The 27,364-nt window shown below is 41.7% G+C and overlaps 1 protein-coding gene across 1 annotated transcript in view; it reads right to left on the bottom strand.

Annotated features, from left to right (window-relative positions):
* LOC126412993 (putative inorganic phosphate cotransporter) overlaps window positions 1-10,053 on the bottom strand; it is a 106,885-nt gene extending 96,832 nt beyond the window's left edge. The window contains exon 1 of the mRNA XM_050082885.1: window positions 9,967-10,053. Coding sequence (XP_049938842.1) covers window positions 9,967-10,053 — 87 coding nt within the window. The remainder of the gene's footprint in view (window positions 1-9,966) is intronic.
* Between the last annotated feature and the right edge of the window lie 17,311 nt (window positions 10,054-27,364).

The following is a 27,364-nucleotide window of genomic DNA, read 5'->3' as shown; positions in this document are numbered from 1 at the left end:
TCCACCATCCTCCACACCTATAAATCCCTCATCCGCCCTATCCTTTGTTATGCCCATCCCGCTTGGATCTCCGCCCCCCCTACCTTTTATCAATCCCTCCAAATCCTTGAACGTCATGCTCTCTGCCTCGCCTATTGCATCCGTCTCCTCTCCCCCACGCGGATCCTGTACGATCTCATCCCCTTCCCCCACCTCCTCCTTTTCCTTGAAAGGATACGGATCCTGTACACCTCCCACAAACTCGATCCTCCTCACCCGCTCGTCTCCCCGATCCTCTCCCACCCCCACCCACTGCCGCGCCTGTATTCGCACGTCCACCCGGTCTCCATCTCTCCACCCTCCTTACCCTCTCCCAAGGTGGCTTCCGCCAGCTCCCCCTCCCTGATGATGCCCTCCTCCCCTCCATCTACCCCTCTTACCAACTTTGATCCTCCCACTCTCCTCCTGTGCTTGCTCCTCTGGGCACCCTCCCTCCCTTCTCTCCCTTTTCCCTCCCTCCTCCCTTTCTCCCCCCTCCTCCCCCAGGCCTCCCCTCCCCTGTCCCTCTCCTCCTGCCCCCGTCTCCTCAGCCATTGGCATCCTTTTTCTCCCCTCTCCCCCACCTCACCCCTGTTCCCCTCTTGGCAGGTCCCCGGACTCGCACGCGCTAAGTGGACATTCGCGCGCCGGAGATCACCGCCATCAGTGTTTCGTGTGTGCCGTCATGTTTAGTGTTCAGTGTTCACCGTCACACTCCATCGTTCACCAGTGCCATCAACATCTTCAGTGTTTGTGCCTCGTGTCAACAGTTTGTAGTGTGCATTGTCTTCGAGTGTGAACGGCTTCATGTTTTTTTCTGTTCATGTGTCTCCTGTTTTTCTCCCGGCGTTTTGTTCCAACCCATATGTCTTCTCTGTTTTATCATTGTACTATCTTTGGCTGAAGAGCGGCGTATTGTGCTGCTGCCAGCCTACCTGTTATACTGGTATTAAAATCACAATAAAGAAAAAAAAATTGGGAAGCGTTCTGAACCGCCTCGTTAAATTAGATGAGGATATTCACGAGTTGTTAGACGATGACGAATACGAAGAAGATGTTCTTAAATGTGAAGATTATATAGACACCGCGAAACTCACAATTTCTCGATTGTCTTACGAAATAGAGAAACAGCTTGCGAAATCGGTAGCAGACATAAAGATTCCCGACAATCCGCCGGTACAATCTGTAACAATGAGTGTTCCCACAGCTTCAGTAAAACTTCCGCCAATGAAGCTTGAGCCTTTTTCAGGCGATCTCGAGACATGGGCGCGATTCTGGGAGCAGTTTGAGCAGTCGGTTGACAAAGATCCGACGGTAACTACAATTAATAAACATATCTTTCTTCGCGGCTATCTCTCGGGAGAACCAAAGCATTTAGTGGACGGTATTGCGGTGACGGCCGAGACGTACGCAGAAACGAAGAGGATTCTCCGAGCACGTTATGGCAACAAGGATCGAATAATTCAAGCCCACTTAGATTATCTCGAAGCCATAAAACCAATTCAGCTGTCCACCCCAGAGGAACTTAATTCAACATTCATTGAATGCCAGCGACGTATTCAAGCTCTCCGGGCACTTGGGGAAGACGTGAACGGATACGGCTGAGTCCTCGCGCCGAAATTTTACGCGCTTTTCCGGATGACATATGCAGCCGCTGGATAATTCATGCCAAGCGTACAGGAATATCCGAAGGGGACATTTTGCAACTGATGGAGTTTCTGAAAGAGGAAGTCGACGGGGCGCTTACCATGCAGAAGATACACGGTGAATTTTCCAGCACTTCTAGTAACCTTCCCACATCGTCCACACTTCACGTACACGCGAAATCTAAAAGATCGACTCCGAAAGATACCAGAGTAAAGGGACCGTTCTGCGTCTTTTGCGAATCTTGCGGTCATTGGGCGCAATACTGTAAGAAGATCATACACGTTAATGATCGAATAGATAAATTGAAACTAGCAAACAAATGCTTTCTTTGTCTTCAACGTGGGCACAAAGTGTCAAATTGCAAAAAGAAAGAAAAGGCTTGGTGTGTTAACTGTAAAAGACTGCATCATAATTCCATTTGTGAGGAACGAAAGGATATTAGGGGTCCTGCGGGTCAGACAAACGTCACTTCCGTGGGAAAGGTATCTGTCGCTCCCCATGGATATACGTACCTTCAGACAGCTCAAGTATGCGTCTCAGGACCTACAGGATTGAGCAGGACAACGCGATGTCTACTGGACGCAGGTAGTCAGTCCAGCTTCATAGCAAAATCGCTGATTGATGATCCGAAACTGCAAACGGTAGACCAACATGAACTAACCGTTTGTTCCTTTGAATCAAACCCTACACGCCCACGCCACCGCAGGCTTGTTCAGTTTAATATGAAGGGGCTTTGGCAGAATTCTTCAGTGGCACTTACTGCCTTCGAAAGTACTCATGTTATTTCTCACCAGCCTTCGGTTCCACAACATATAAAGAGTTTACCAGATGCCCGTAAGATTACGCTAACAGATCCGAAAACCGATTCAACAGAAGATCTTCCCGTGGAGATTCTTGTAGGAGGCGATTTTTATTGGAAGATAGTGAGCACAATTCGCCCATACGCATCTCTGAAACCTTAGTGTTAGTTCCTTCTCTGTTTGGCTGGATACTTAGTGATAACAAGTCACAAGCCTGTGTGCATGCAACCGTGGTAAATTTAGCTCAGACTGACCGATCTCCTCTGGACTCGGACAATGATTTCAGACGCTTTTGGGACTTGGAAACTATAGGGATTACTGCCGACCAGGATCTATCTGTGAACAACAAGGATACGAGACTTCTTGAAGAGTTTAGAGCATCTTTCTCTATAAAGGATCATCGAGCAGTGGTTACACTTCCCAAAAGGCAACATACAGTGCTTTCGAGTAACAGACCTATCGCGGAAAAACGATTCAAGCACCTTAGGGAAAGATTTCAACGTCAAGAGACATTTAAGCAAATGTATTTCGATCTTACGCTAGACTACATTACGAAGGGGCAAGTAGAGGTCGCTCCCACCCCACTCTCAGGAAAGGAGCTATTTTATCTTCCTCATCATGCAGTGAGGAAGGAGAAATACGGAACCACTAAGTGGAGAATAGTCTTTGACGCTTCATCTCACGAAAACAATCCTCCTTCTCTGAATGAGGTATTAGAAGTAGGACCGAACCTATTAACAGAGATTCTGGAAATTTTACTGCGTTTCAGACTATATTCTACGGCTATCGTCGCGGACATCACACAAGCTTTCCTTCAATTAACCTTGAACGAAAAGGACAAAGACTTGATCAGATTCTTCTGGTTCAAAATTACCAGGATCAAACAGGAAATCTTCAAACGACGGACGAACTAACAGAATACCGTTTTAACAGACTCCCATTCGGCCTGACCTGCAGCCCATTTTTACTTTCTGCAACACTAAAAGCACTTGCCTACAAGTGTATGACAGCATTTACCACCGTAGCGCCACTTATAAACGAAACTGCATACATGGACGACTTTGTGATCTGAGTAGAAGGTGATAATTTGGTTATATCTATATACTATGAACTTGTAACCCTAATGAAATTGACCAGTCTCCCCTTATCAAAATGGGCTACCAACTGTGAACAACTCCACACTATCTGGAAGGCATTAACCACCACAAAAACTTATCAGTTCCTCGCCCACCACGGTATTACTTGGAAATTCATTCTCTCCCGGGCGGCTTGGTGGGGAGGATGGTGGGGGAAAGAATGGTGGGCACTATAAAGCGTTGCCTACGGAAGGTATTGGGACTCGCAAAGCTCACTGAGGAACAACTGAACACCATCTTGATCAGTATTGAAGCCGCGGTGAACTTCAGGCCCATCACACCAGCAGATGACTCTGATGCACCCACACCTTCCCATTTTCTGACGGGAGAAAAACTTATGACTATTCCGACTAGACCAGAGCCTTCAGCGAACACGAATTTAACAAAGGAATTCCGACTGAGACAGCAACTCTGTGACAGTTTTTGGAACCGTTGGATTAAAGAATACCTATTGGAGCTACGGAACTACCATGAAGTTAAACGCCCATCAGGACGAGTCATCCCCTTTCGCCCTGGCGACATCGTGGTGATCCACATATGTGGAAGAAAGCCAGGATAGAAAAGGTACTACCAGGAAGAGACGGCAGGGTAAGGACGATAATACTCCGGACACCAGAAGGTCACATCATTTGTCGTCCTGTGCAGCTGGCCGTACCTTTGGTGGTCGACCAGGGTGGCGAGGATGTCACAGAGTGATGTACTTCTGGCAAGTGAGAAACTGTTTGTTTACTGTTAGGACAGTGTATCTTCGACATGTTGTATTGTATGTTCTGTGGGTATGTAATAAAGTGTTGTTAGACTGCTAATCGCTGCTCTACTGTGATTCACGACATGAGGTAAGCGTCGATCTGGCCAGGAAGAGTGGATCGGAAGGCCCTGGAACGTCAGCGTCTACTGCAGCGATCAGAAACGGAGCGAGAACGAGACAAATGTTGCAGACTGCGTACTTCAAAAATCAAGGCATCACTATTACATCAGTGCTAATGGGCTTCTTTTGTTCCCGCTGTAATTCCGCGGATATGACAAGTCAGAAGTGTGGCGCTGTGAGAGTAAGGCTAGTCGTGACTAGTGGTCTTGCTGTTCTAATGCAGCAATGACAATGTGAAATGATCGATTGCCTGACTCAGATGGTCGTTAACGAAACTGTGTTTTCTGATACTGTGGTCGGTGTAAGACGGAAGTTTACAGAACTGCAAATCTGTTCCTTTAGGAGGAGGTAGGTTATCGGGAATAAATTTCATGCTACAGTCCATGATTCAGACGAAAAACACACAAATTTCGTCAGTGCGAACAAAATTGTTGTGTTCTTGTTTATTTTAGCTCCACCGTGAGAAAATATATGTGCTGCATCGAACGAAAACCCGGCACACATTAACGTTGCTGTCATATACTGCCCCCATAAAACGTGTTATTTTTTTATTCATTTGGTAATGGCAACTTGCGTTTATAGGGTAACAACGAGTTGTATGATTTATCATTTATTTCTGTAATTTATTTGAATAATTAACCACCATTTAGACTGCATTTCATCCTCATGTCATGTTTTCTGGTACTGTCATTACAGACTCAGCAACGCCTTGAAAACATGTAAATATTAGGCATTCTCTGAATAGGTACTAGATATTAAAATAAATTTAGAGCCGTCTTCGAGAAATTGTATCTTTATAAATGTATGTATAAACAGAACAATATTCACTGCTAAACGATCAGCTGTATATAACAGTTTTAAACACGGCTGTTACTGAGCAACCGTATACCAATTTCAACATAGGATTATACAGCCAATCGGTTGCAAATAACTGTTAGGTACAATGACCTAGATTTCGACACCTACTATGGCTGTCTTCATCAAAATGAAATTTTGATAAATCCTATAAAATAATTCACAGGAAATTAAGTATTACAAAAACACATTAACCTAGATGACAATTTTCATGACGTACAAAGGTTACTTACGTAGAATTACATTGCTAAAAAGCAATGGTCAGAATTCAAAGCAGATATTCTCAAGACAAAAGTGAAATAAAACAATCCAGCCTTTGGCAGGTGTACTCAGCTAGGAACAACATCGGGCTGATTGGTCCACTGGCTTACATTGCTGCCACGAAAACAATACAAGCTGGTCCGCCTATCAGGCGCGGACAGTGACATGTCCCCATTTGAAACATTATAACAGAAATAATTGGGAAAACGACAGTTAATTTAAAAAAAAACAAATATAAAGAAGGAGGCTTAATATCTTTTTGAAAATACACAGTAGTCAATCATATCAAATATAACTAAGAGCTTTACACAAATAACTATTATGTAAAGGCAGAATGATATAGAAGAATTTTAGAAACAGCCGTACAATCCAGAAAATATTTGCATGATGGTAACTTTAGTAGCACATATCTATGAGATTCGAAGAAAATGATATTTCGGAACCAGAAATAGGAAAACATAGTAAAAATAAAGGAATCAAAATTGCCCGAGCAGTGGACTAAAACCACTGAAAAAATTTTTGTTACTTAGTTGTAACTGTTCACTTACGATAACGCCATCGTTCTTAGAAATATCTCTAGCTCTTCCAATACATCAAGCCTATGACCTTTCCTTTCTCTACGTAAAATGGAAATTTCTTCAGCGCATTTCGGTTTGTGTCCGGAAATTAGCAGATGATCAGCAAAAGCAGGATTGTGTACATTAGTGCCTCTTTTTCCTAACAAATGTTCCTTGTACCTGACACTAAAAGACCTTCCAGATTGTCCTACATAATAAACGGGACAGGTATGACAAGTGATTTGATGCACTCCTGAAAGTGTATAGGAACAACTGTGGACTTGAGGTAGAGGATGAGATTTTTTGCAAGTTATTATTCGAGAAAAAGGTAACTTTGAATGTATACGTTTTTAATCAGAAGATGACAAATTTTATACGAAATAGAGCCTAAAAAAGGAATCGAGAAATTTTTTTTGTACTTGTTACTGTCAGGAGCAGCACTGCTGTGTAAAGTGGTTACTTTAGCGTCAGTTTTAGCTTTGAAGAGCTTTTCAGCTAACGAGGGATCATAGCCGTTATTAACTCCAATAATTTTTATTACATGCAGGCGACAAAGGTAGACAAACTGCATGATGAATGGCTGAATGGAAAAATGCTATCTTATGGGAATGAGGATGCACTGACGTAGCGGGCACAATTTGATCTGTATTAGTGACTTTTCGAAAAATACCGAAAAAAAGTCTGTCGTTGTCAATAACAATACTGAGATCCAAGTAATTAAGCTGGCGGCCTTTTAGTTTCTAATTCACAAGTAAAGCTGTTTTTTTTTTTCATGAAAACTATTAAAAGTTTCAAACAAATGCTGAATTCTTTCCCGGGAACTAGTGTATATGAACAGAAGGTCTCTACGTACCGAGCATAAGGCAAAATACCAAGATCAGCAGCTGAAAAATTATTGAAGTATTTCTCTTCCGGCGACTTAATGAAAATATCTCTTCCTTTACATATTTTTTTCAAAAGTAACTGTCGTTTTTTGAATCATTTCTAATACAATGTCTCAAATGGGCACATGTTACTGACCGCGTCAGATAGGCCGAGCAAATTTCGTTGTTTTCGTGGCAGCAATGGAAGCCACTGGCCTATTAGTCTGATGTTGTTCCTAGTGGGGCACACGTGGCAAAGGCTGGAACGTTTTATTTTACTTTTGACTTGAGCATAGCTGCTCTAAATTCTGACTATCGCTTTTTAGCAATGTAATTTTATGTAAGTAAACGTTGTACGTCGTAAAAATCGTCGTCTTGGTTAACGTGTTTCTTGTCACACTTAATTTTCTCTGTATTATTTTGCCGGCCACGGTGGCCAAGCGGTTCTAGGCGCTACAGTCTGGAACCGCGCTACCACTACGGTCGCAGGTTCTAATCCTGCCTCGGGCATGGATGTGTGTGATGTCCTTAGGTTAGTTAGGTTTAAGTAGTTCTAAGTTCTAGGGGACTGATGACCTCAGCAGTTGAGTCCCATAGTGCTCAGAGCCATTTGAACCACTTGTATTATTTTATTGGGTTTATCAAAATTTGATTCTAATGAAGACATCCTTAATAGGTGTCTAAACCTTGGCCTCCGTACCTAAAAGTTATTTGCAACCGGGTGGCTGCATAATGGAATCTTGAAAGTGGTATATAACTTGCTTCTGTCATTTCGGCGGTTCAGACATTTTGTGACATTTCAACTTGCAGTTGCGACTGACTATGAAGCTGAAATCTTGATCGTGTGAAGCAAATGGATAGTAATTTACAGCTTAATGGCGGAAATTTCTTTCAGAACAGTTGCTTATGTAGCGAGAATGCCGCGAGTCCGCGGCTATACTTCCCAACTCGTGTAATCGCTCTCCTTCCAGAGCGAATTGAGTCCACTTGTACCCGACAACAGACTCAGGCGACGGGCGGGCTGCGGCAGTTTCTACGGGGCACACGGAGACGGCGAGTTCGGTGATGACGTCACAGGACTCGCTGGTGATTTTAAAGCGAGTATACGGAGCTCTTCTCTGATTTCTAGTCTCCAGATGACGGTATAGGCACCAGAGGTGCCAAAGCGTTTGTTCCAGATGGCTCAACTTCACTGCAGCCCCGGGCACAGCCTGTAGTCTGTCTACTGTGGCCAACACATCTTCTGTTTGCGAACAGTGACAAGTTCCCCCAGCAACCGTACACAAGAAGCGTAGTCCCTATCCGTCTTTAGTCTATATTCGTGAATACAGCAAGGAATATAACACTAACCTTAGCAGATGCGAGATGCAGTAAGTAGTGCTGGTACAGTTTTTCTAGCTGTCACTACCCTACAAAGTCAGCTCACGTAACACTACCGCTCGAAAAAATTCGTAAGAACTTAGAATCAGTTAATCGACACCAGCCAACACAGTTCAATACACGCATGCAATTCATTTCCTCACAGAAGCATTTGAGAACAAAGGTTAAACTAAAACATGTATATAAACAGAAACTGCTGCAGCGTGCGCGTTCAACTACGCAGCTGCGGCTCTGATGTTCAATTTTACCTTCTCGCTCAATGGAACGCTTCGGATCCTTCTGCAAACACATTTAAAAAAATAGACATTTACTTCCATGTGACGAGTATTCCTCAGTGTCAGTGATGCACACCAATATAAGGCCCTTAATGAGATCAAATTGTTTGCATGTTTTCTTTACTTCCAGAATTTACTTAAATGTTCACAGTTATACCATCTTTTCTAACTATGTTAAATACAACTGTAGTATCATAGATGCTAAACATCTTGACACCCTAGGTTAAAGATGTGTACCGGACCGGGACTCGAACTTGGGATATTTTCCTTTTTCGGGCAAGCATTCTAGCAACGACCCGCCCTCATTGATTTACTTCCGGCTGTACACCATCTCCTACCTTCCATATTTAATAGAAGTTCTCCTGCAGCCTTGAGGAACTAGTACTCCTGGATGGAAGGATAGTGTGGATATCTGCTGCAGTATTCTTTCGTCCAGGAGTACCAGTCCCGCAAGTTCGCAGGAGAACTCCTGATAAGTTTGGAAGGTGGGAGATGGTGTACAGAGGGCAGGTCTGAGTCGTGCCTGGATAGTTCTGTCGGTAGAGCAGCTGCCCACGAAAGACAAAGGTCCGAAGATTGGATCCCGGACCAGCATACAGTTCTGATCTTCCAGGAAGTTTCAAATCAGCACGACTCTACTACAGAGTGAAAATTTGTTCTGAAAATGTTAACCACCGTTTACGTACTAATAATTAAAGTTCTTGTTACTATTTTTTGGATTTTATCCTTGTTTTCTTTTTCTCTTAGTTCGCTGTATACATAACCTACTCTCTAAGTTAATTAATGGTCACTTTTATCACCTTTCCCATTGTATCTAGAAATATTGGGCAGTATACATGTGTTATACAATTTAAGAACAGTAATAAAGCCATTAACTATAATCCCAACCCTCACCACAATCATCACCGTCTTCTGCCACAAATGGTGTGGTGAAATTGATTAAAACTGCTGTAAGGATATAATCCTTGATATGAATTTCTTCAAGTCTCACATCCATTGGATCCTGTACTGCAAAGGATACAAAACATAAATTTCTAATACTATCTTTTATTTAAACACATAAGTACCATATCAAATCCAAAATCAACAAAAACTTGATTCATATTAATTGAATAAATGAACAAATAAATACAAAACAAGAGAAGCATATACCACATCGAAAACTCAGTAATATCTATCGTGCACAAATTTAAACTGTCAACCCTTTAGTTTCATTTCAGGTACAAATTTTATCTGCGCTATTTGTACTCCGTCTGTGATATTCAATAAACTGTAGATGGCGTTACTACACTGCAGTTGCACATACCTCAATGTCTGACGAGCTTGTGTTTGCAGAGCCTGGCAGTGGACAAGTTTCATCCACAGAGTTTTCCTGAGGAACGGGTTTGACCATTCCTCCAATAGCCACCGACAGGGTCACCTTTAATATATACTGGCACAGGATTGCCAGTATACCCATAAATGCTATGGCAGCGCGAAGTGGGAACAGAGCTGCAACAGGTAACACATGCAAGTCCAAAGACAAAGTTGTTTTGCAATAGACCTCGACGCACTCAACATTGTGAAAACAGTATTCAAACAACGTAATTCTTTTTATATTTTCATGAGTGTAACACAACCATTATCTGCCGTCGGAAAAAATAATAAAAAACTTTCCTTATAGTCTCGAATTGTATCTCTTTACGGTAATAAAATTTTTCGTAAGCCTAATTCCAGTGAAAGGCGCTCTTTGTAATTGTTAGTTATATTTATAAGCGATGACTGGCAAAAAAATGGTTCTGAGCACTATGGGACTTAACATCTGAGGTCATCAGTCCCCTGGACTTAGAACTACTTAAACCTCACTAACCTAAGGACATCACACACATCCATGCCCGAGGCAGGATTCGAACCTGCGACCGTAGGGGTCGCGTGGTTACAGACTGAAACGCCTAGAACCGCTCAGCCACACCGGCAAGCCGATGACTAGCAGGTTAGCAAAGAATTTTCTAATTCTGTTTGTAAACATCAGTAATTGAACCCAATGTCATTGTTGCATTGGTGCACTAGTGGGCGAGATAAGCTGGCTATGACTTTGAATCTATTAGTGGGGAGAGCACGGCACCTTGTACGTTTGCATTTCTCCAAAAGCGAGGAAGCTCTGCAATTCCTAATGACTGACTGTCTGGCCTCTCTTCAGAAGTTCTAGAGAGGAATCTCACATGCCAGTAGTGCCTGGAGTTTTTTCTGTTTGTGAAGTGTTGAACTACATCACGATCGTCTCTGTAGTTTATTGGTCAATGCGGTTAACTGTCATGCGGAGGCCCAAAATTCGATTCCCAGTACTGCCAGGGATTTTTCGTTGGTGTGAGAATTTGAACAGGGAGCGTTGAGTCTGATGATGCCAATTAAGGAGTTACTTGGCTGTGTAGTAGCGGCTACAGGTCACGAAAACTAACAACGCCTGGGAGAGCGGTGCCCTAACCCTTAGCCCCTCCATCTAGTGATGCCAATCGCGGAGGATGACATGTCGGCTGGTCGGCTACTATTGGCCTGCAAGGGCATGCGGACGGAGTTTACGTTTTAAGTTGAAATCCATCGCAGTAGCACAGATTCTTCTACTGATTTTCAATAGAGTGGGGCAACGGTCTTGCCGCAGTGGATACACCGGTTCCCGTGAGATCACCGAAGTTAAGCCCTGTCGGGCGTGGTCGGCACTTGGATGGGTGACCATCCAGACCGCCATGCACTTTTCGGGGTGCACTCTGCCTCGTGATGCCAATTGAGGAGCTACTCGACCGATTAGTAGCGGCTTCGGTCAAGAATACCGTCATAACGACCGGGAGAGCGGCGTGCTGACCTCACGCCCCTCCTATCTGCATCCTCCACTGAGGATGACACGGCGGTCGGATGGTCCCGGTAGGCCACTCGTGGCCTGACGACGGAGTCCTTTTTCAATAGAGTGAGTAGAAACCATGAAGGAGTGTGGGAGAAACTGATTCGTGATAATGTTCCGTGATGAAGTTTCATTGGAATGTATCATCCAAGACTTCTTGATACTTAGTGTAAAGTAATATTCGGACAAATGTAACACGGTTTTAAAAAATCGGTGAATACATAGATATAATTACTTGAAATTATATGCCTTTACTATCTACCAAAATAGCACTGGGGACGAATACTACGGTGACATCTGGATGAAATGACATTGAACCTCGTTAAAATGGCCAGTTGCTGTCTCTGCCCCTGCCGACGGCAACTAAAACGATCTAAATATGATGCTAAAATCATAATATAATCTACTGATACCGTCCCATTTCTTAAACATCCTGCAATACAGCTTTCATACGCTACAGTGCCTTTGATGTATGCTGGATTTACTATCCGTCACCACCGTGAGTTACAATCGCTCCTAATACATCTATTGGCTGGCTACAGTTTCACTAAAATAGTTCTACATAAGAGTAATGCTTCTGTTGAACATACCGCTATATGCCGCTAGCCACACACCTGCTTTTGTCTATGAGAGGCGATGTAAGACAAATACACGCAAAAATCTACACTTGCAGGAAAAACAGGTACAGATTAGAAATCACCAACCCATATGTTTATATAACTACTTGGAAAGCCGAACTTTTTTCAAAAACGTTCAAATGTATGTGAATTCCTGAGGGACCAAACTGCTTGGGTCATCGGTCCCTAGACTTACACACTATTTAATCTAACTTAAACTAACCTATGCTATGAACAACACACACATCCACGCCCGAGGGAGGACTCGAACCTCTGGTGGGAGGGGCCACGCAGTCCGTGACATGACGCCCGAAACCACGCGGCCACTCCACGCGGCCGAAGTTTTTTCTGAATTCTACTTAATTCTTGTGTGTCAAGATAATTAGCTCATCATTTACTGTACAGAACTAAGAGTGTATTTAAAAAATGTGGCTTTTATCATTCATTGAGTAATTTGTACTTTATATAACAATTTAAATGAAGTTTGTAGCAGCTTTCTACCAAAATATTGGTACTACTGCGTGTGGCTGTTTGATATATCAGTCGTGTTTGTATTCAGCCAATTATGAAACATGACATGTACTCGCAGTTGCGGATACAGACAACCAACAGCTGTGTAACAGCGTGACGACAACGAAATTTTGTAGCAGACTAGGATTCGATCCCGAATTTCTTTCTTAACAGTAGTTGTCGCCTTACTATTGGGCTACCCGAGCGCGACTCTCAACCAGACCCAAACTTCCATATGTCGTCAACCATGTGTCTACAACCTGCGCTCATACATCCATTGTGTATATGCATTATTCTGTATCTGTGATGTTCAAAAGTACGATGAAACTTTCCTTCGGACATTCATGCATGCAATTACTGAAATAAAAGGAAGACTGTGAACTGGGTATAAAACTCAAGGCGAAAGTATACCTATGTTAACATTTACTGATGCCATTGCTGTCCTCAGTGAAAGTGATGAAGAATGACAGGGTCTGCTGAACGGATTATACAGTGTAATGAGCACACGCTATGGATAATAAACCGAAGAAAGGCGGAAGTAACGAGGAGCAGCAAAAATAGCCGAACTCGAAGTACAAGAAATGAAGGCATTTTGCTTCCGAGGATGCAAAGTAACTCTCGGCGGAAGCAGCAAGTAGAGCACAGACTAGCAGTGACATGACAAAGAGAACAATCCTGGCCAAAAGTAGTCTATTAGTACCAAACACAGGCCCCATTTGAGGAAGACGTTTCTGAGAATGTGCATTAGGAACACAGCGTTGTATGGACAGCAGTTAAGTATGGTGAGAAAGCAGAAAAACATGAGAATGAAGAATTTGAGAGGTGGTGTAAAAGAATAATGTTAAAAATTGGGTGGACTGATATGGTAAGGAATGAGGAAGTTCTCCAGGGAACCAGCGAGAAAACGAAAAGACGGAAAATACTGACAAGAAGACGGGAGAGAATGGCAGGACATCTGTTAAGGCATCAGGAAATAACCTTAGGGTAGTAGAGAGAGCAGCAGAGGGTAAAAATTGCAGAGAAAGACAGATATGGTATATATATCCAGTAAATAACTGAGTAGGTTGGGTGCAGGTGCTATTCTGAGATGAAGAGGTTGGCACAGGAGAGTAATACGTAGCGTGTACCACACCACACCAGTAAAAAAAAAAAAAGGACAGGAGATAAGTTCTTAGGACTGACGGTTAGATACAGGTAGATGTCGTCAGAATATTAACTACAACTACAGGAATATAACACAGGAGAAATGACACTGATATATTGATATAAAGAGAGGAAAACAACTGTGAGCAAATTTTTCCATTATTTCTCTTGTCATAGAAGACTCACCGATCGCATTTTTTCAGCTACCTGTTGGACCATACAATTGGACTTTGTGAGGAATTCTGCCGTTTAATTTTCATAAAATATATATAAAAATAAACAGTGTCAAAGTCCTAGCTGAAATCAAGTAATGTAAAAAGCAGTCGCATCATATCTGCTGTAATTTCAGTTGTAGCTTCCCAATTTTGCTATTAACGGCTAAGTTATGTGATTTTGTATTGTATTCAGAAGTGTAAAAGCTACTTAGGATGTTATGAAAAAGAAATTAGCTAAACAAATTGAGAGTGCAACAAAAAATTGTTGGTCTTTTGTTGTCATCCAGTGCTTTATCCACTGTTTGAGTTCCATTGTAATCTGGTCCCAGAATCGTGGCAATATTAATATTGGATCACTGGATTAGTATTTCAAAACTTAACTTTTTTAAAACTCATTTTTCAGGAATGACTTTTTTCTATTTATGAATATTAAATATCTCCACACCATCTTCATGAGCTCTCACATACCACTTTGATTTCCTCTCAACACGAGTTGTAACACGACTGGGACTGAATGAAGCATATGTCCGCCAAAAGTGGCGCGAGAGCAAGGATCATGCATACAATTAATTGTTTAACAGCAAAACTGATCTAAGGATACGTTGTCTTTTTGTAGAATTCGGTTATTATTTTGTATAAAATTAATTTTTAATTAATTATCGTTATTTCTTTTACAGTCCGCAGCTCGTGGACTGTAACGTTCTTGTTTCCCGAGCACGGGGTCCTGGGTTCGATTACCAGCGGGGTCAGGGATTTTCACCTGCCTCGAGATGAATGGATATTTTTGTGTCGTCTTCATCCCCATTACGGTCGGAGGAAGGCAATGGCAAACCACCTCCGCTAGGACCTTGCCAAGTACGGCGGTGCGGGTCTCCCTCATCGTCCCCTACGCGCTGTCGAGGAGGATGGGACTTCACCATCATCATCATCATCATTTCTTTTAAATTTATTTTTGTATTCATAGACTCTGATTGGGTGAGTATAGTAGCTGTAAATATGTTTTGAGTTTCAGTATAGTATTTACAATAGCTCAGATAAAACATTTGATACATTAAAATAAAGTAGTAATGAAACACAGTAGTAATTTACTCAGGCCAGAGGAATGAATTAAAATTTGCAGCAAGGCCAGGATTCAAACTCAGGTCTCGCACTTACTGAGAAGATACTCGAACCACAACACGACTGAGGCACTAGGGCTAACACCGCTGACTGGAATACTGTAGCACGTCTCCCTCGAATCCCGGCCTTGGTACTAATTTTAATCCGTTGCTTTGGCCTGTATTCATTATCATAGATAAAGTTGTGACTTACTATGTCTTTGGAACACATAATTTCATTTGATTAGGAGTTTATTCAGCTTAATAGTTAATAAAATATAAAAATACAATTTAAAAAACACACATGTTACTACAAAACTGATTTGGATGACAGAAGCACATTCATATACAAGTTATGCGATAACTCAGCTCCCAAAATTAATAAATGAACTATCTGATACCCCACCTGTTGGAAATCATAAATTTCACTTTCCGATGCACCATTCCAAGCAAGTAGTAAATTAACAGCCCGATACCTCTATTAACATTAGAATGACCAGTCTTGTGTAATATTGTCAGCATCTTTGGCTCATGCAATTGCTTTTCTATGGTGTTTTGGGAAGCCGTGGATGCCATAAGGCTTACGACAGTTCATCAGCTGTTTATGAATAATGTACTCCAAGGCTATGACCGAGCTGACCTACAGTCAGATGATAATTTTGGTTTATCATTCTTGGCTAATGGTCGAATTTTCACTCTGTATGATACAAATCACCAATAAGAGAGAGATGCCTGCAGAACTGGAATTCGCCGCACAGGGGACCCTGATAGCTTCCCGTACTGTGCTTGCAGAAACATGTTTCAATAAATATGCAGCTGCTGAAAAAGCATTGCCTTGTGAGTGATAATTTGTCGCAATTTGAAAGTTTGTTATCTCGGAGCATAACGAATTTTTCTATGCAAGGGAGGATTTTACTTTACAGGAAGGATTTTTTTAAGATTTTTAATAAGAAGAGCTGTAGGTATTGACCAGAAGTTTATGCGGAGCTCCCTTTTAAATATCGAAACGGCGAAAGAGGACAACTGATAGGTAAAACAGTGGTTAAAGCAGTGGACTGCTATTCCGGCAGAGGGCCCTAAATTTCTTCGGGTAAATATTGACAGGGTTCCCGTAAAAAGGCTTCGTGTTTTATACTGCCTTCTTGTGTTTGTTGGTCAAATAAAGAACAAATTTATGAAATACGCATATTATTCCCTCTGCATTTCAGTAGGTGCTAATGGTGTTGGCATGAGTTGTACTGTTGTTTGGAACCGGCGATTGTATCACAAATTCGGTAATTGGCAACATCGCAACCGATCATGAAGCGTTTACTTAATTTAAAAGGAAGCATATTTGACACTCGGATGCGAGATCGTGAATATCAGTGCAGAATGTTAACACGGCTAATTACAAATTTATCAGACAATCACACTGTACAGAAGACGAAAACACTTCTTGCATTGCAGCCCGGTACACACATGTTCGCTTACTTTGAGTAACAGAGATGGCAGTGGAATGTGAGAGTTACATTTTAAATAAAACCCTTTATTGTTCGTGATTTTGACGAATGATTATAAGAGAGTCGAGTCTTGTTTATGTTTCTGGCAATAATTAGGCCGAAAGGCTAGGATGAAATGCGGTTTATTCCAGTGCACTGTTATCAAATGCACGGCTAGACTTAAAGGCTCCGTCCGATGAATGCGTGACACACCCTTGCTCCATGAGAGACCGTGGAAAGGATTGGGGTCAAACCTAATACTTTAGCGCATTTCTGACGATTAGTAATTCTCCTTTTAACACTCTTATTACTATCCACAAACTTAAAATAAAAATATTATACTGTCACATACAAGCTATTTAAATTACTAATGTTTCTAGGAACAATTTCTCACCACTTCTGACCGGATCAAACTGAAATACAAAATTCTAGCTGATTGAAAATAATTTGAAAGTAAATGTGATTCTACGTCCAAAGTAAACTGCAGATCAAAACGTCAATTTCTAACTGATAAAATATGAGTACCGTTATTTGGAACCTAAACAGCTAAACAGATTGACAAATTACTTATTAAATTTATAATTTTAAGTCATTGGTTCATCAATTGATCCTCATAAAGCAGTGTCATTGAAAATATAAATAGTACCTCTTGCAGGAGTAATTTCCTATAAGATAATGTTTTTTGGCGCAGATACATAAACAAAATAGGTATTGATTACCGTTAAATGAATCGAGAATAAGTTAAAGGCTGGACTTCTGCATTGCGTCAGTAAATTTGAAGCAGTGCCTTATGCACACTCTTAATACGGTATAGACGTACGAAAGTACAAAAACATTGTTAACAAGAAAAACAAATATCCAATATGTATGGAATATCTTAAATTTTTAACTAATCTACCTCTTGTTCAATTTATAACTGAAGTACACTCATTGTTTATTGTTTCTTTGTGAGACAGAATACCTCTTCATGTGGGAACTGAGTGATTGCCAAGTGATTCCATTATCAACGCCTAGATAAGTCTTCTAACAAACATACATTGATTGCCGAATCCAGACAGATATTGCCTCCACCTCATATTGATGTAAGACTTTATAAAAAACTCTACTGATAAAAGCTGCTTCACAATTATGTACTTAAAATCTAAACTTCCCTGTGTGGGAAACTGTCTCGTAGATTAAAACGAAGTTCTGGATCAGCTCTAGAAGCCGTTTACTTGTCTTTCGTGGACAACTGGACAACATTCCTAACGACGTTCTTCGCAGACAAGATATGACTCAAAGATCCAGCCCTTACACATACACATTCCAAACTCATCAGATATCTCGCGCATTCTTTGCTGAACTAGACCCCGTTGGAGAAAGTACTTGGAGGTGAAAGGTTTCCTCATAGTCTAACGACTTTTCCAGAACTAATCTTTCACTTCATAGCATAGTGTTCATTGTTTTGGATCTTCCTAGAAGGTTATTATTGCTTTCCAATGTCACTGAAGCGACAATTAAAGTTGAGATTTGCATTGGGCTATGTTGGCTTTTCTCAACTAGCTACTGGGGTACATAACGTCAGTTTGTCATTTATTAGTCTCTCATGTAAATTTATTCCTGGTAAATCTTAGGTATGTGAGTAATTACGAAAATTAATGCTACAATAATAGTGTATTAGCGAAAGTAAAGATAAGAAATATCTCAGCTGAATAGAGAAGTATCATGCACACTGGAATGTTAAGGGGGACATTGTATGCCCTATGCCGCCAATGTTAAAATATCGAATTTTGTGACCCATTATCTTGGAAACTTTTTAAGACATTAACTTGCAATTTTCCATAGTTATTGAATGCACCTTTCTAGATACACTGAACTAGAATTATTACTAAAATTGTATTGTGGGACATGTCAACTTTTCTTTTCTTCATATACTTAATTTCTTGACAGAATTTTGTAAATAAATAAAGACAAAAACAAAAGAACTCAGGATATTTCAATTATTCTAGTTACATATATGTTGAATCTTACACTTGGCGTGCTGTGAAAATCTCACTTCTCTACCATCAGTACTTTTTTAGAAAACGGGTCATTTATTGCAAAAAATGTAGTTCAGAGATACTGATGTTTAAAACTTTTTTTATTACAAATTCTTATACAGACTTACATTTCTGCATCTTTTATGCACTAGAATTACCCTGGCCCATTGTCTGCGTCTTCTTCAGAGTCACAACAGTCCAGTGCTTCCCTCCTCTTCTTTCTTGCTTCTATTGTCATTTGCTGAACAGCTAACTCTGCTCCATGTACACGAAGCTCATCCAGTTCCCACTGTCCTTTAGCTGTGTTCTGTCAAAATTTTACCCCTAACTTCTCCAGAACCTTAAGTCTTTTGTAGTTCCCCCCATTAAAAGTTAATACAGCATAAGACACTGCCAACTTTAAAGTCATAAGAGCAACAAATACATTTTTAGGCACACGGCACCACACAACGTTATTGAAGGACTCATTCACTTTCTGGATCAGGATTTACCAAATCTCTGTAAATAGGTTTGATTGCCCCCATTACTGCCAAAGGAAGAGAATGTTTATGTGTAGATTCATGCAGGGTGCCAGAAAATTCAGCTTGCCTCTATTTACACCAAGTGTTTGGTGGAGGTGGACACAAAGTATGACATGGTTTTTCATCGGCTGACATTCGATGAAAAAAAGTCTCACATATATGTTACCCGCAAATTTGCGTTTCTTGAAGTTACTTTTACGCTTAGTCATTTTATTTACGTATAAGAAGCAATAGAAGTTAGCTCACTAAAAATAGCGGATAATCACACTACTTTCAACGAAAACTAGTATCACAAACAAATGACTGATTTGTTTATTCGTAATTCCAACATCTGAGACATAGCAGTAGGCACAAAACAAAGCAATTCACAGCCTTCTAGACTGTGTAGTTCCCAAGATATGACTGCTCAACTGTGGCAGTATATGCGTAGCCACGAAATTTGACAGTCACACGTCAACATTCAAAATATTATTTGAAGGTCTCACAATTGTCTGATTTTAATGTATTATACACCAAAACGTTCAGGAAAGTCCAAAGTACATTATGGAGTAACAAACTGAAAATGTAAAACTTCAACGAATTTCACATACAATGTCCCCATAAGTCTTCAGGATCAGTTGTACTTTAGTTTTGAAGTTTATAGTTAAGAAATTGAAAAAACTAAAATTAAATGCCAATTGCGAATGACTGTGTCTGGTAGAAGACTATCGAAATTGGTCCATATTTCACGATAACAATGCTTTTATGATTGAGACATTTTCTTATTTCTGCATGGAAATTAGAATTTTGAACAAAAATGGTTTTGTTTCAGAGCCTAAGGACTCTTTTTTCCCTGTAGGAAGGTGAATAATTTATTATATATGTAGGGCTTATTTCAATAGTGGTACAAGTCCATTTTTGTTCATTTTGAGATACAGAGTCCCAAAGTTAAATGAGCGCTGAAAAATCTGCAGTTGAGATACCAGAAATATTCAAGCTTATGGCCTCTTGCTAGAGATGAACCTTTCTTTCTATTTGTTTGGATCATTAATGTGAGAAGTATTATAGGCATAAAAGTGGACGTAATGGACTTGTAGCACTATTGAAATAAGCCCTCCATATTATTAAAGAAATAAAGGATATTTTAAAAGAAGGAAGATGTGTCAGAAAGCTATAGGTCAAGTCACTGGTCCGGAAGATGTAGCTTGTTGCACAGTTACAACCACAACAGTCAAATTCCTAAGTCATTATATCTAGACAGTGTAATAAGTCGTACTCAATATACAGAATGTTTCTTAATTAGACCGGAAATGTCGTGGACGCTATCCAGAACGGCGTATATCGTAAGTAAATAATGTACCGCGAATTTTTAACAACATAAATGATTCAAAAGGTATAAGTTCGTGATTGTCAGTTACAGGAAGATTCAACTGTATTATGATATGAAGAATTTACGCAAACCGTATGATGTTTAGAAGATATGCGGCGCAGGTCAGGACACCGGCGCTTAAAAAAAAATGGTTCAAATGGCTCTGAGCACTATGGGACTTAACATCTGTGGTCATCAGTCCCCTAGAACTTAGAACTACTTAAACCTAACTAACCTAAGGACAGGACACACATCCATGCCCGAGGCAGGATTCGAACCTGCGACCGTAGCGGTCACGCGGTTTCAGACTGAAGCGCCTAGAACCGCACGGCCACATCGGCCGGTACACCGGCGCATAACTGCAAGTTGTCAAAAAAGTGCTTGTGTTCAGTGTTCGGTCAAAAGTTCCATGTAAAAATTCATTATGTACAAAATTTATCAGTGTCTTTTATTGTCCTTGAGAAATGGAAGAGTAGTGTTTAACGTCCCGTCATCAAAGGGTTCACTAGAGAGGGAGCTCAGGATTGGATTGGTGAAGGAGAGGTAAGGAAATCGGCCGTGACCTTTCGAAGGAAACATCCCGGAGTTTGCTTCAGGTATGTATGGCTGGACCCGCATTTGAACCGTTATCTTGTCGAATGCGGTTCCAGTGTTAACCACTGCGCTAACGCGCTCGGTTTTTCGTGAAGGATTTAAAGATGTCTATAGTCGGAACCTCTTATTACTAATTTTTACAAAGAGTCAACAACATTCTGCGTAACACTCCCGTTACGTATCAAAACGTAGCTATTGTTCTCCAACACACCAAATTTCAGTCTTACGCTGATCTGGCCGTGATTTGCAATTACACCGTCCAGTCTCATTAACGTAACCAACTGTCAAAAGCTTGAATAACCACCATTTGCAGCTCGGACCGCTATGTGACGTGCAGGAGGAGGGTCAGTGATGTTATGGAAAGTAAGGACAGGGATGTCGAGCAATGTCGACTCCAATGCCACGGCCAGTTGTGCTAGATTTCTCGGCTGAGGACCCATGGTGCCCAGAGACCGACTGAGGTGTCCCGCGGGTTCTCGATTGGGTTTTAATCTGCAAAGTCTGGTGGCCAGGCAGTACGGCAAACTCATCCTGGTGCTCTTCGAACCAAGCACATACACTGCGAGCTGTGTGACACGCTGCATTGTCGTGCTGGTAGGTGTCATCGTGACGAGGAAAAACAAACTGCATGCAGGGTTGGACATGGTCCTCAGAGATAGATGTCTACTTGTGTTGAGACATGTGCCTTCCAGTATGACGAAACCACCCGGGGAATGCCACGACAACATTTCCAAGACCATAACTCTCCCTGTCCTGCAGACTTTCGGCGATTGTTGCAGGATGTTTACTTTCAGACATTTCATGTCTATGGAGCATAGAATGTAATTCGTCCTAAAAGCCTGCCTGTCGCCGCTCAGTGGGCTTCCAGCAGTGATACTGGCATCCAAAATTCAGCCTTCGTTGCCCATGAACAGCAGTCACCATGGGTGCATGAACTAGGCACCTGCTGAGGATGCCCTTACGCAGCTACGTTCGCTAAAGGGTAGTTGAGGCGACACTGTTGGTAGTCCCTTGGTTCGTCAGGGCGGTCAGTTGCTGAACAGTTGCACGTCTATTCACCCGTACACATCTCCGCTGACGGCGGTCGCCCCTGTCATCTGTCGTCCATGATTCACCACAGTTGCCTCGGTGCCGGTTTTGGAGAGCGCCATTTTGCCCTGCACGGTATTTTAACCATGGCCCCATGCGAACAGCTTACAAACTTAGCCGTTTCGAAAGCCAATGATCTTACACTTTTGGACAACAGATATATCGTTCCGTTTCCGCGTTATAACAACGACTGCACAACTGTCCGCGCCCTGCCCCCATCCCCACCCCGTTATACCCTCTACTGCTGCCATCTGTCGTCTGTGGGTGCTTGTTGCATGTTGACGTCCACATGGGCGGTGGTCACGTATAACACTATAGCAAAATATCAACTGCGTTATTGTTCAGCAGTTGATTTCGCCTTACTTCACTCAGTTACTTTTTCGAATGCGTCATCACGTTTTACGGAAACGCATTGAGGAAAAAGGAACCATTTTTGTGTGAAGTAGAAACTAACTTACTCTACCGCTGTATCGTTTTCTCTTGTTTTAAATGAACCATTTGCCCCATTACGGCTACTTTTCCACCAACGCGCTCTTATTTCCTTACGTTCTTAGCAGTGGCAGCATTTCTTGCTACCCACAATATGTCACAGTATTTTACTTCTGTACCCTTAGGCCTGACTGAATTTGCATTTTCTACTGTCTAAAAACCAAACTCCGCCCTAACAGACCATGAAGTCCCAACGGTACCGACCGGCCGCCGTGTCATCCTTAGCCGATAGGCGTTACTGGATACGGATATGGAGGGGTGTACGATCAGCACACCACTCTCCCGGCCGTTGTCAGTTTTCGTAATCGGAGTCGCTAGTTCTCGATGAAGTAGCTCCTCAATTGGCCTCACAAGGGCTGAGTGTAGTCCGCTTGTCAACAACCCTTGGAAGACCCGGACGGTGACCCATCCAAACGCTAGCCACGTTCGACAGAGCTTAACTTGGCTGATGTGACGGGAACCGGTGTTGTTACCACCGCGGCAAACTCGTTGGCCTTCCACTTTTATTACAACCATTAATATTACTGTTTACAATATCATAAATATCATTTTTTACTGAAACGAAGTGGTGCAAGTTTTCTAAATTTAAACTCTGGTCTGATTTAAGAGAGGGCCTACAGATTCTAATCGCATGAGGTGAAAAAGATAAATAAATAAAATGTCTGCTATAACGTGTCGGCTTTAAAAAATGAAAATTATTATCTCCAAAATTTACATCATTATCAAATGGTTCATATGGCTCTGAGCACTATGGGACTTAACTTCTAAGTTCATCAGTCCCCTAGAACTTAGAACTACTTAAACCTAACTAACCGAAGGACATCACACACATCCATGATCGAGGCAGGATTCGAACCTGCGACCGTAGCGGTCGCGCGGTTCCAGACTATAGCGCCTAGAACCGCTCGGTCACCCCGGCCGGCTACGAATCTACATTATTATCACTGAAATTGTGAATGAAACATTCACCTTTCAGCTTTCACTTGCTGCTAACATAATCGGCCCGAACTTTCCATTATACATATGCTGTGAATAAAACCACCAAATCACTTAGCAAAATTTCTTTATTTATCACTCCGTTTCGGCTGCTGCAATCATCATATATCGAGTATTACTACTGGCACTCAATCTTCTTTAGCAAGTTCGAAGTTTTTTATTATCTGGTGATGGCAGTAGCAGAAACGGCGTAACAAATAAAAGAATTTTCCTAAGCGAGCTAGTCGGTTTTATTCACAATAATTTCCTTTATTGATTTGCCATGTATGGCGTCAGGGACCGAAATTTCTATTGCTTTACATTCTTTCTTTGCTCCTTGCAGCTTGGTCCTTTCAGTTGATACTGACACTATTTTTAGTATTATATTACTGTTCAGGACTAACGTGATCAAGTAAAACTTCATCTTACGTAGGCTCTACTCTCAGACAGCAAAAATTCTAAACATAACACTCCATTTAATTATTTTATAACATTCCAGGTCATTTCATAACATCTCATTTCTTAATTAATGTTATATTAATGTTATTTCTGTCTCAATCGTTTTTTACCTATTGTCATTTTTAACAACACAATACTACGTAAATTTTCAGAGGAACTGAGAACATTCGCAAGTGTTCTGAAAGCTACAGAACTGTTTCTAAAAGAATCTGGTGATTTCTGCATAGCAAGAATCACTCGCGCCGTGTGAGTTCTATAGGATCGAACGACACAGGGGCAATTTCCAGAAAATCCAAGCCCACTCCCAACCAAACACACTTAAAAGAGAATAGTTCTACGGATTTTCAAGTCGGAGCATTTGTTAACCGCTGTCGGGGGTAGAGTCTGCTCACGGTGACGAGTAATTACGTAGAGGATATGTTATATCGAAGAAGTACAGTAACACGTCTCACAATTGTTACTGGATGCGTACAGTTTTTAGGGGAATACTGATGAAAGGCCAATTTCAAAATTAATGAAAAGTTACAGAAGTCGCCCAAATAACGTCGATCAGGATTATTTGATCAGTGAGTAAGACACATTTTTAAAGTAATAGGGGCCACAGATAACACCAAAACACACCATGGAAGAAGAATGCACCACCTGAGGAGCTCTTATCAGAGATTTTGCGGTAAGCATGCATTACATTTAATAGAGATTTATTGCCTTTTATTTTGACATTACTGATCATATGCACGAAGAAAATCACTACTACGAGTCGTAACTGCAGTCAGAGTTGGGACTGCATTTTTCAGTATGGAACATAGGAATTATAGTTGTTGAAATGCTGTTTCATTTAGGAAATTTGAGAAAGAAGGTGAACGTATAATTTTCTTGGAGAATAAGTAGCTTGAATGATGTTCTTGATACAGTCGTTCAAAAATCCAGTGAATATTGATAATACAGTACTAGTATTTGGCACTTATCATCGTGATAAGTATTTATGCCTTCGCAGCATATTTCTGTTCTCCGTTTAACTTCGCGTTACTGGGATCAGCATTAAATCGAAATATCTGTAAACGTTAATTCGTTAGTTTTGCTTCTCTTTCAATCTATGTTGTTGAATTTATTCATATGAAGGTATCTTCTTCACTATTCTTTTAGTTGGACTTCATGGTATTTTACTGTATGTCGAATCGTCGTTGTTTCATGAAGTTAACCTAGTACAGTGAGGGTAGGGGAGAGATGAACATCTTTCACTGTTAATTTTTCTATTTGCCCAAATTTCCACGTTTCTGCTGGTCAGCCTTTCTTCTGTATGAGACTGAAAAATCAATATTGTGTCAAAATATAGGTATTAAAGATTCACGATCTAATAAGCTTCCTTTGCCTATCAGGCTCAAGTGGCTTTATTAAGCTGCAATACGCGCCTACAAACAGCAGAAGAAGGTAGAAATTCGACGCCCGCGCGCGGGAACGCACTTGCAAATTTTTATAAACTTTCCGTGCTGTAAGAATAGGTTAGTCGTTCCCAATGGATCGCTATTCCGATGTCAGAATCCAGTCACACTATCAAACAGCATGACTGAACCAGACACTTCGAAGGTTCTGTGACAAGCTAGGCTGCGACTTCCTGCACTTGTCCCATAGAGTTGAGAATGCTAGCGTCTCCCTAAATGGGTCAGATGTGCGCTACCCATCAGAGGCTACCCACGTAGCTGACTGTGTGGAGGGTGGACACAAGGGTTTTCTGGATTAGGCGACTATTGATCCAGTCTAGACAACAATAGCTGTAGGAGACCCAGAAGTGTAAGTGTAAAATGCAGAAGAATGTCCTTCACAGGCGGGAATATTAAAATACTAATAGTTAACTGCCGAATCACTTGCAACAAAGTCCCAGAGTTTGAAACGATCCTGAAACGCAATCCAGCTCACATAACAACAGGCGCAGAAAGCTGGTTGAAACCTGTGAAATTTTTGGGAAAAATTCAAGCGTACATTGAAAGGATAGGCTAATGGGAAATGAAAGCGGTGTATTTGTTGCAGACTCACCAAACAGAAATTGAAGCGGCATGCGAGACTATTTGGGCAAGACTCAGTATCAGGAATGGTCATAAAATGGTAATTGGATCTTTCTATCGCCCGTCCGACTCACCTCCTGTTGTAACCAAAAACTTCAGAGAAAACCTCATTTCACTTGCACTTGCACTATGTGATCAAAAGTATCCGGACACCTGGCTGCAAATTACTCACAAGTTCGTGGCCCCCTCCATTGGTAATTCTGGAATTCAATATGGTAATGGCCTACCCCTAGCCTTGATGGCAACTTCCACTCTCGCAGGCATACGTTCATTCAGGTGCTGGAAGGTTTCTTGGGGAATGGCAGCCCATTCTTCACGTAGTGCTGCACTGAGGAGAGGTATCGATGTCGGTCGGTGAGGCCTGGCACGAAGTCGGCGTTGCAAAACACCCCAAAGGTGTTCTGTAGGATTCAGGTCAGGACTCTGTGCAGGCCAGTCCATTACAGGGATGCTATCGTCGAGTAACCACTATGTCACAGGCCGTGCATTATGAACAGGTGCTCGATCGTGTTGGAAGATGCAATCGCCATTCCCGAATTTCTCTTCACCAATGGGAAGCAAGAAAGTGCTTAAAACATCAATGTAGGCTTGTGCTGTCACAGTGTCACGCAAAACAATAAGGGGTGCAAGCTCCCTCCAAGAAAAACATGACCACACCGTAACACCACCGCCTCCGAGTTTTTACTGTTGGCACTACACACCTTGGCAGATGACGTTCACCGGGCAGTCACCATACCCACACCCTGCCATCGGATCGCCACATTGTGTACCGGGATTCGTCACTCAAAAATGGTTCAAATGGCTCTGAGCACTATGGGACTCAACTGCTGAGGTCATTAGTTCCCTAGAACTTAGAACTAGTTAAACCTAACTAACCTAAGGACATCACAAACATCCATGCCCAAGGCAGGATTCGAACCTGCGACCGTAGCGGTCTTGCGGTTCCAGACTGCAGCGCCTTTAACCGCACGGCCACTTCGGCCGGCGATTCGTCACTCCACACAACGTTTTTCCTCTGTTTAATCGTCCAATGTTTACGCTCCTTACACCAAGCGAGGCGTCGTTTGGCATTTACGGCCGTGATGTGTGACTTATGAGCGGTCGCTCGGCCACGAAATCCAATTTTTCTCACCTCCCACTTACCTGTCATAGTACTTGCAGTGGATCCTGATGCAGTTTGGAATTCCTGTGTGATGGTCTGGATAGATGTCGGCCT

Source organism: Schistocerca serialis, chromosome 7 (assembly GCF_023864345.2).
Source record: "Schistocerca serialis cubense isolate TAMUIC-IGC-003099 chromosome 7, iqSchSeri2.2, whole genome shotgun sequence".
NCBI classification, from domain to species: Eukaryota; Metazoa; Arthropoda; class Insecta; order Orthoptera; family Acrididae; genus Schistocerca; species Schistocerca serialis.
Note: the sequence above shows the minus strand (reverse complement) of the source record. Positions and strands in the feature narration are given on the sequence as shown.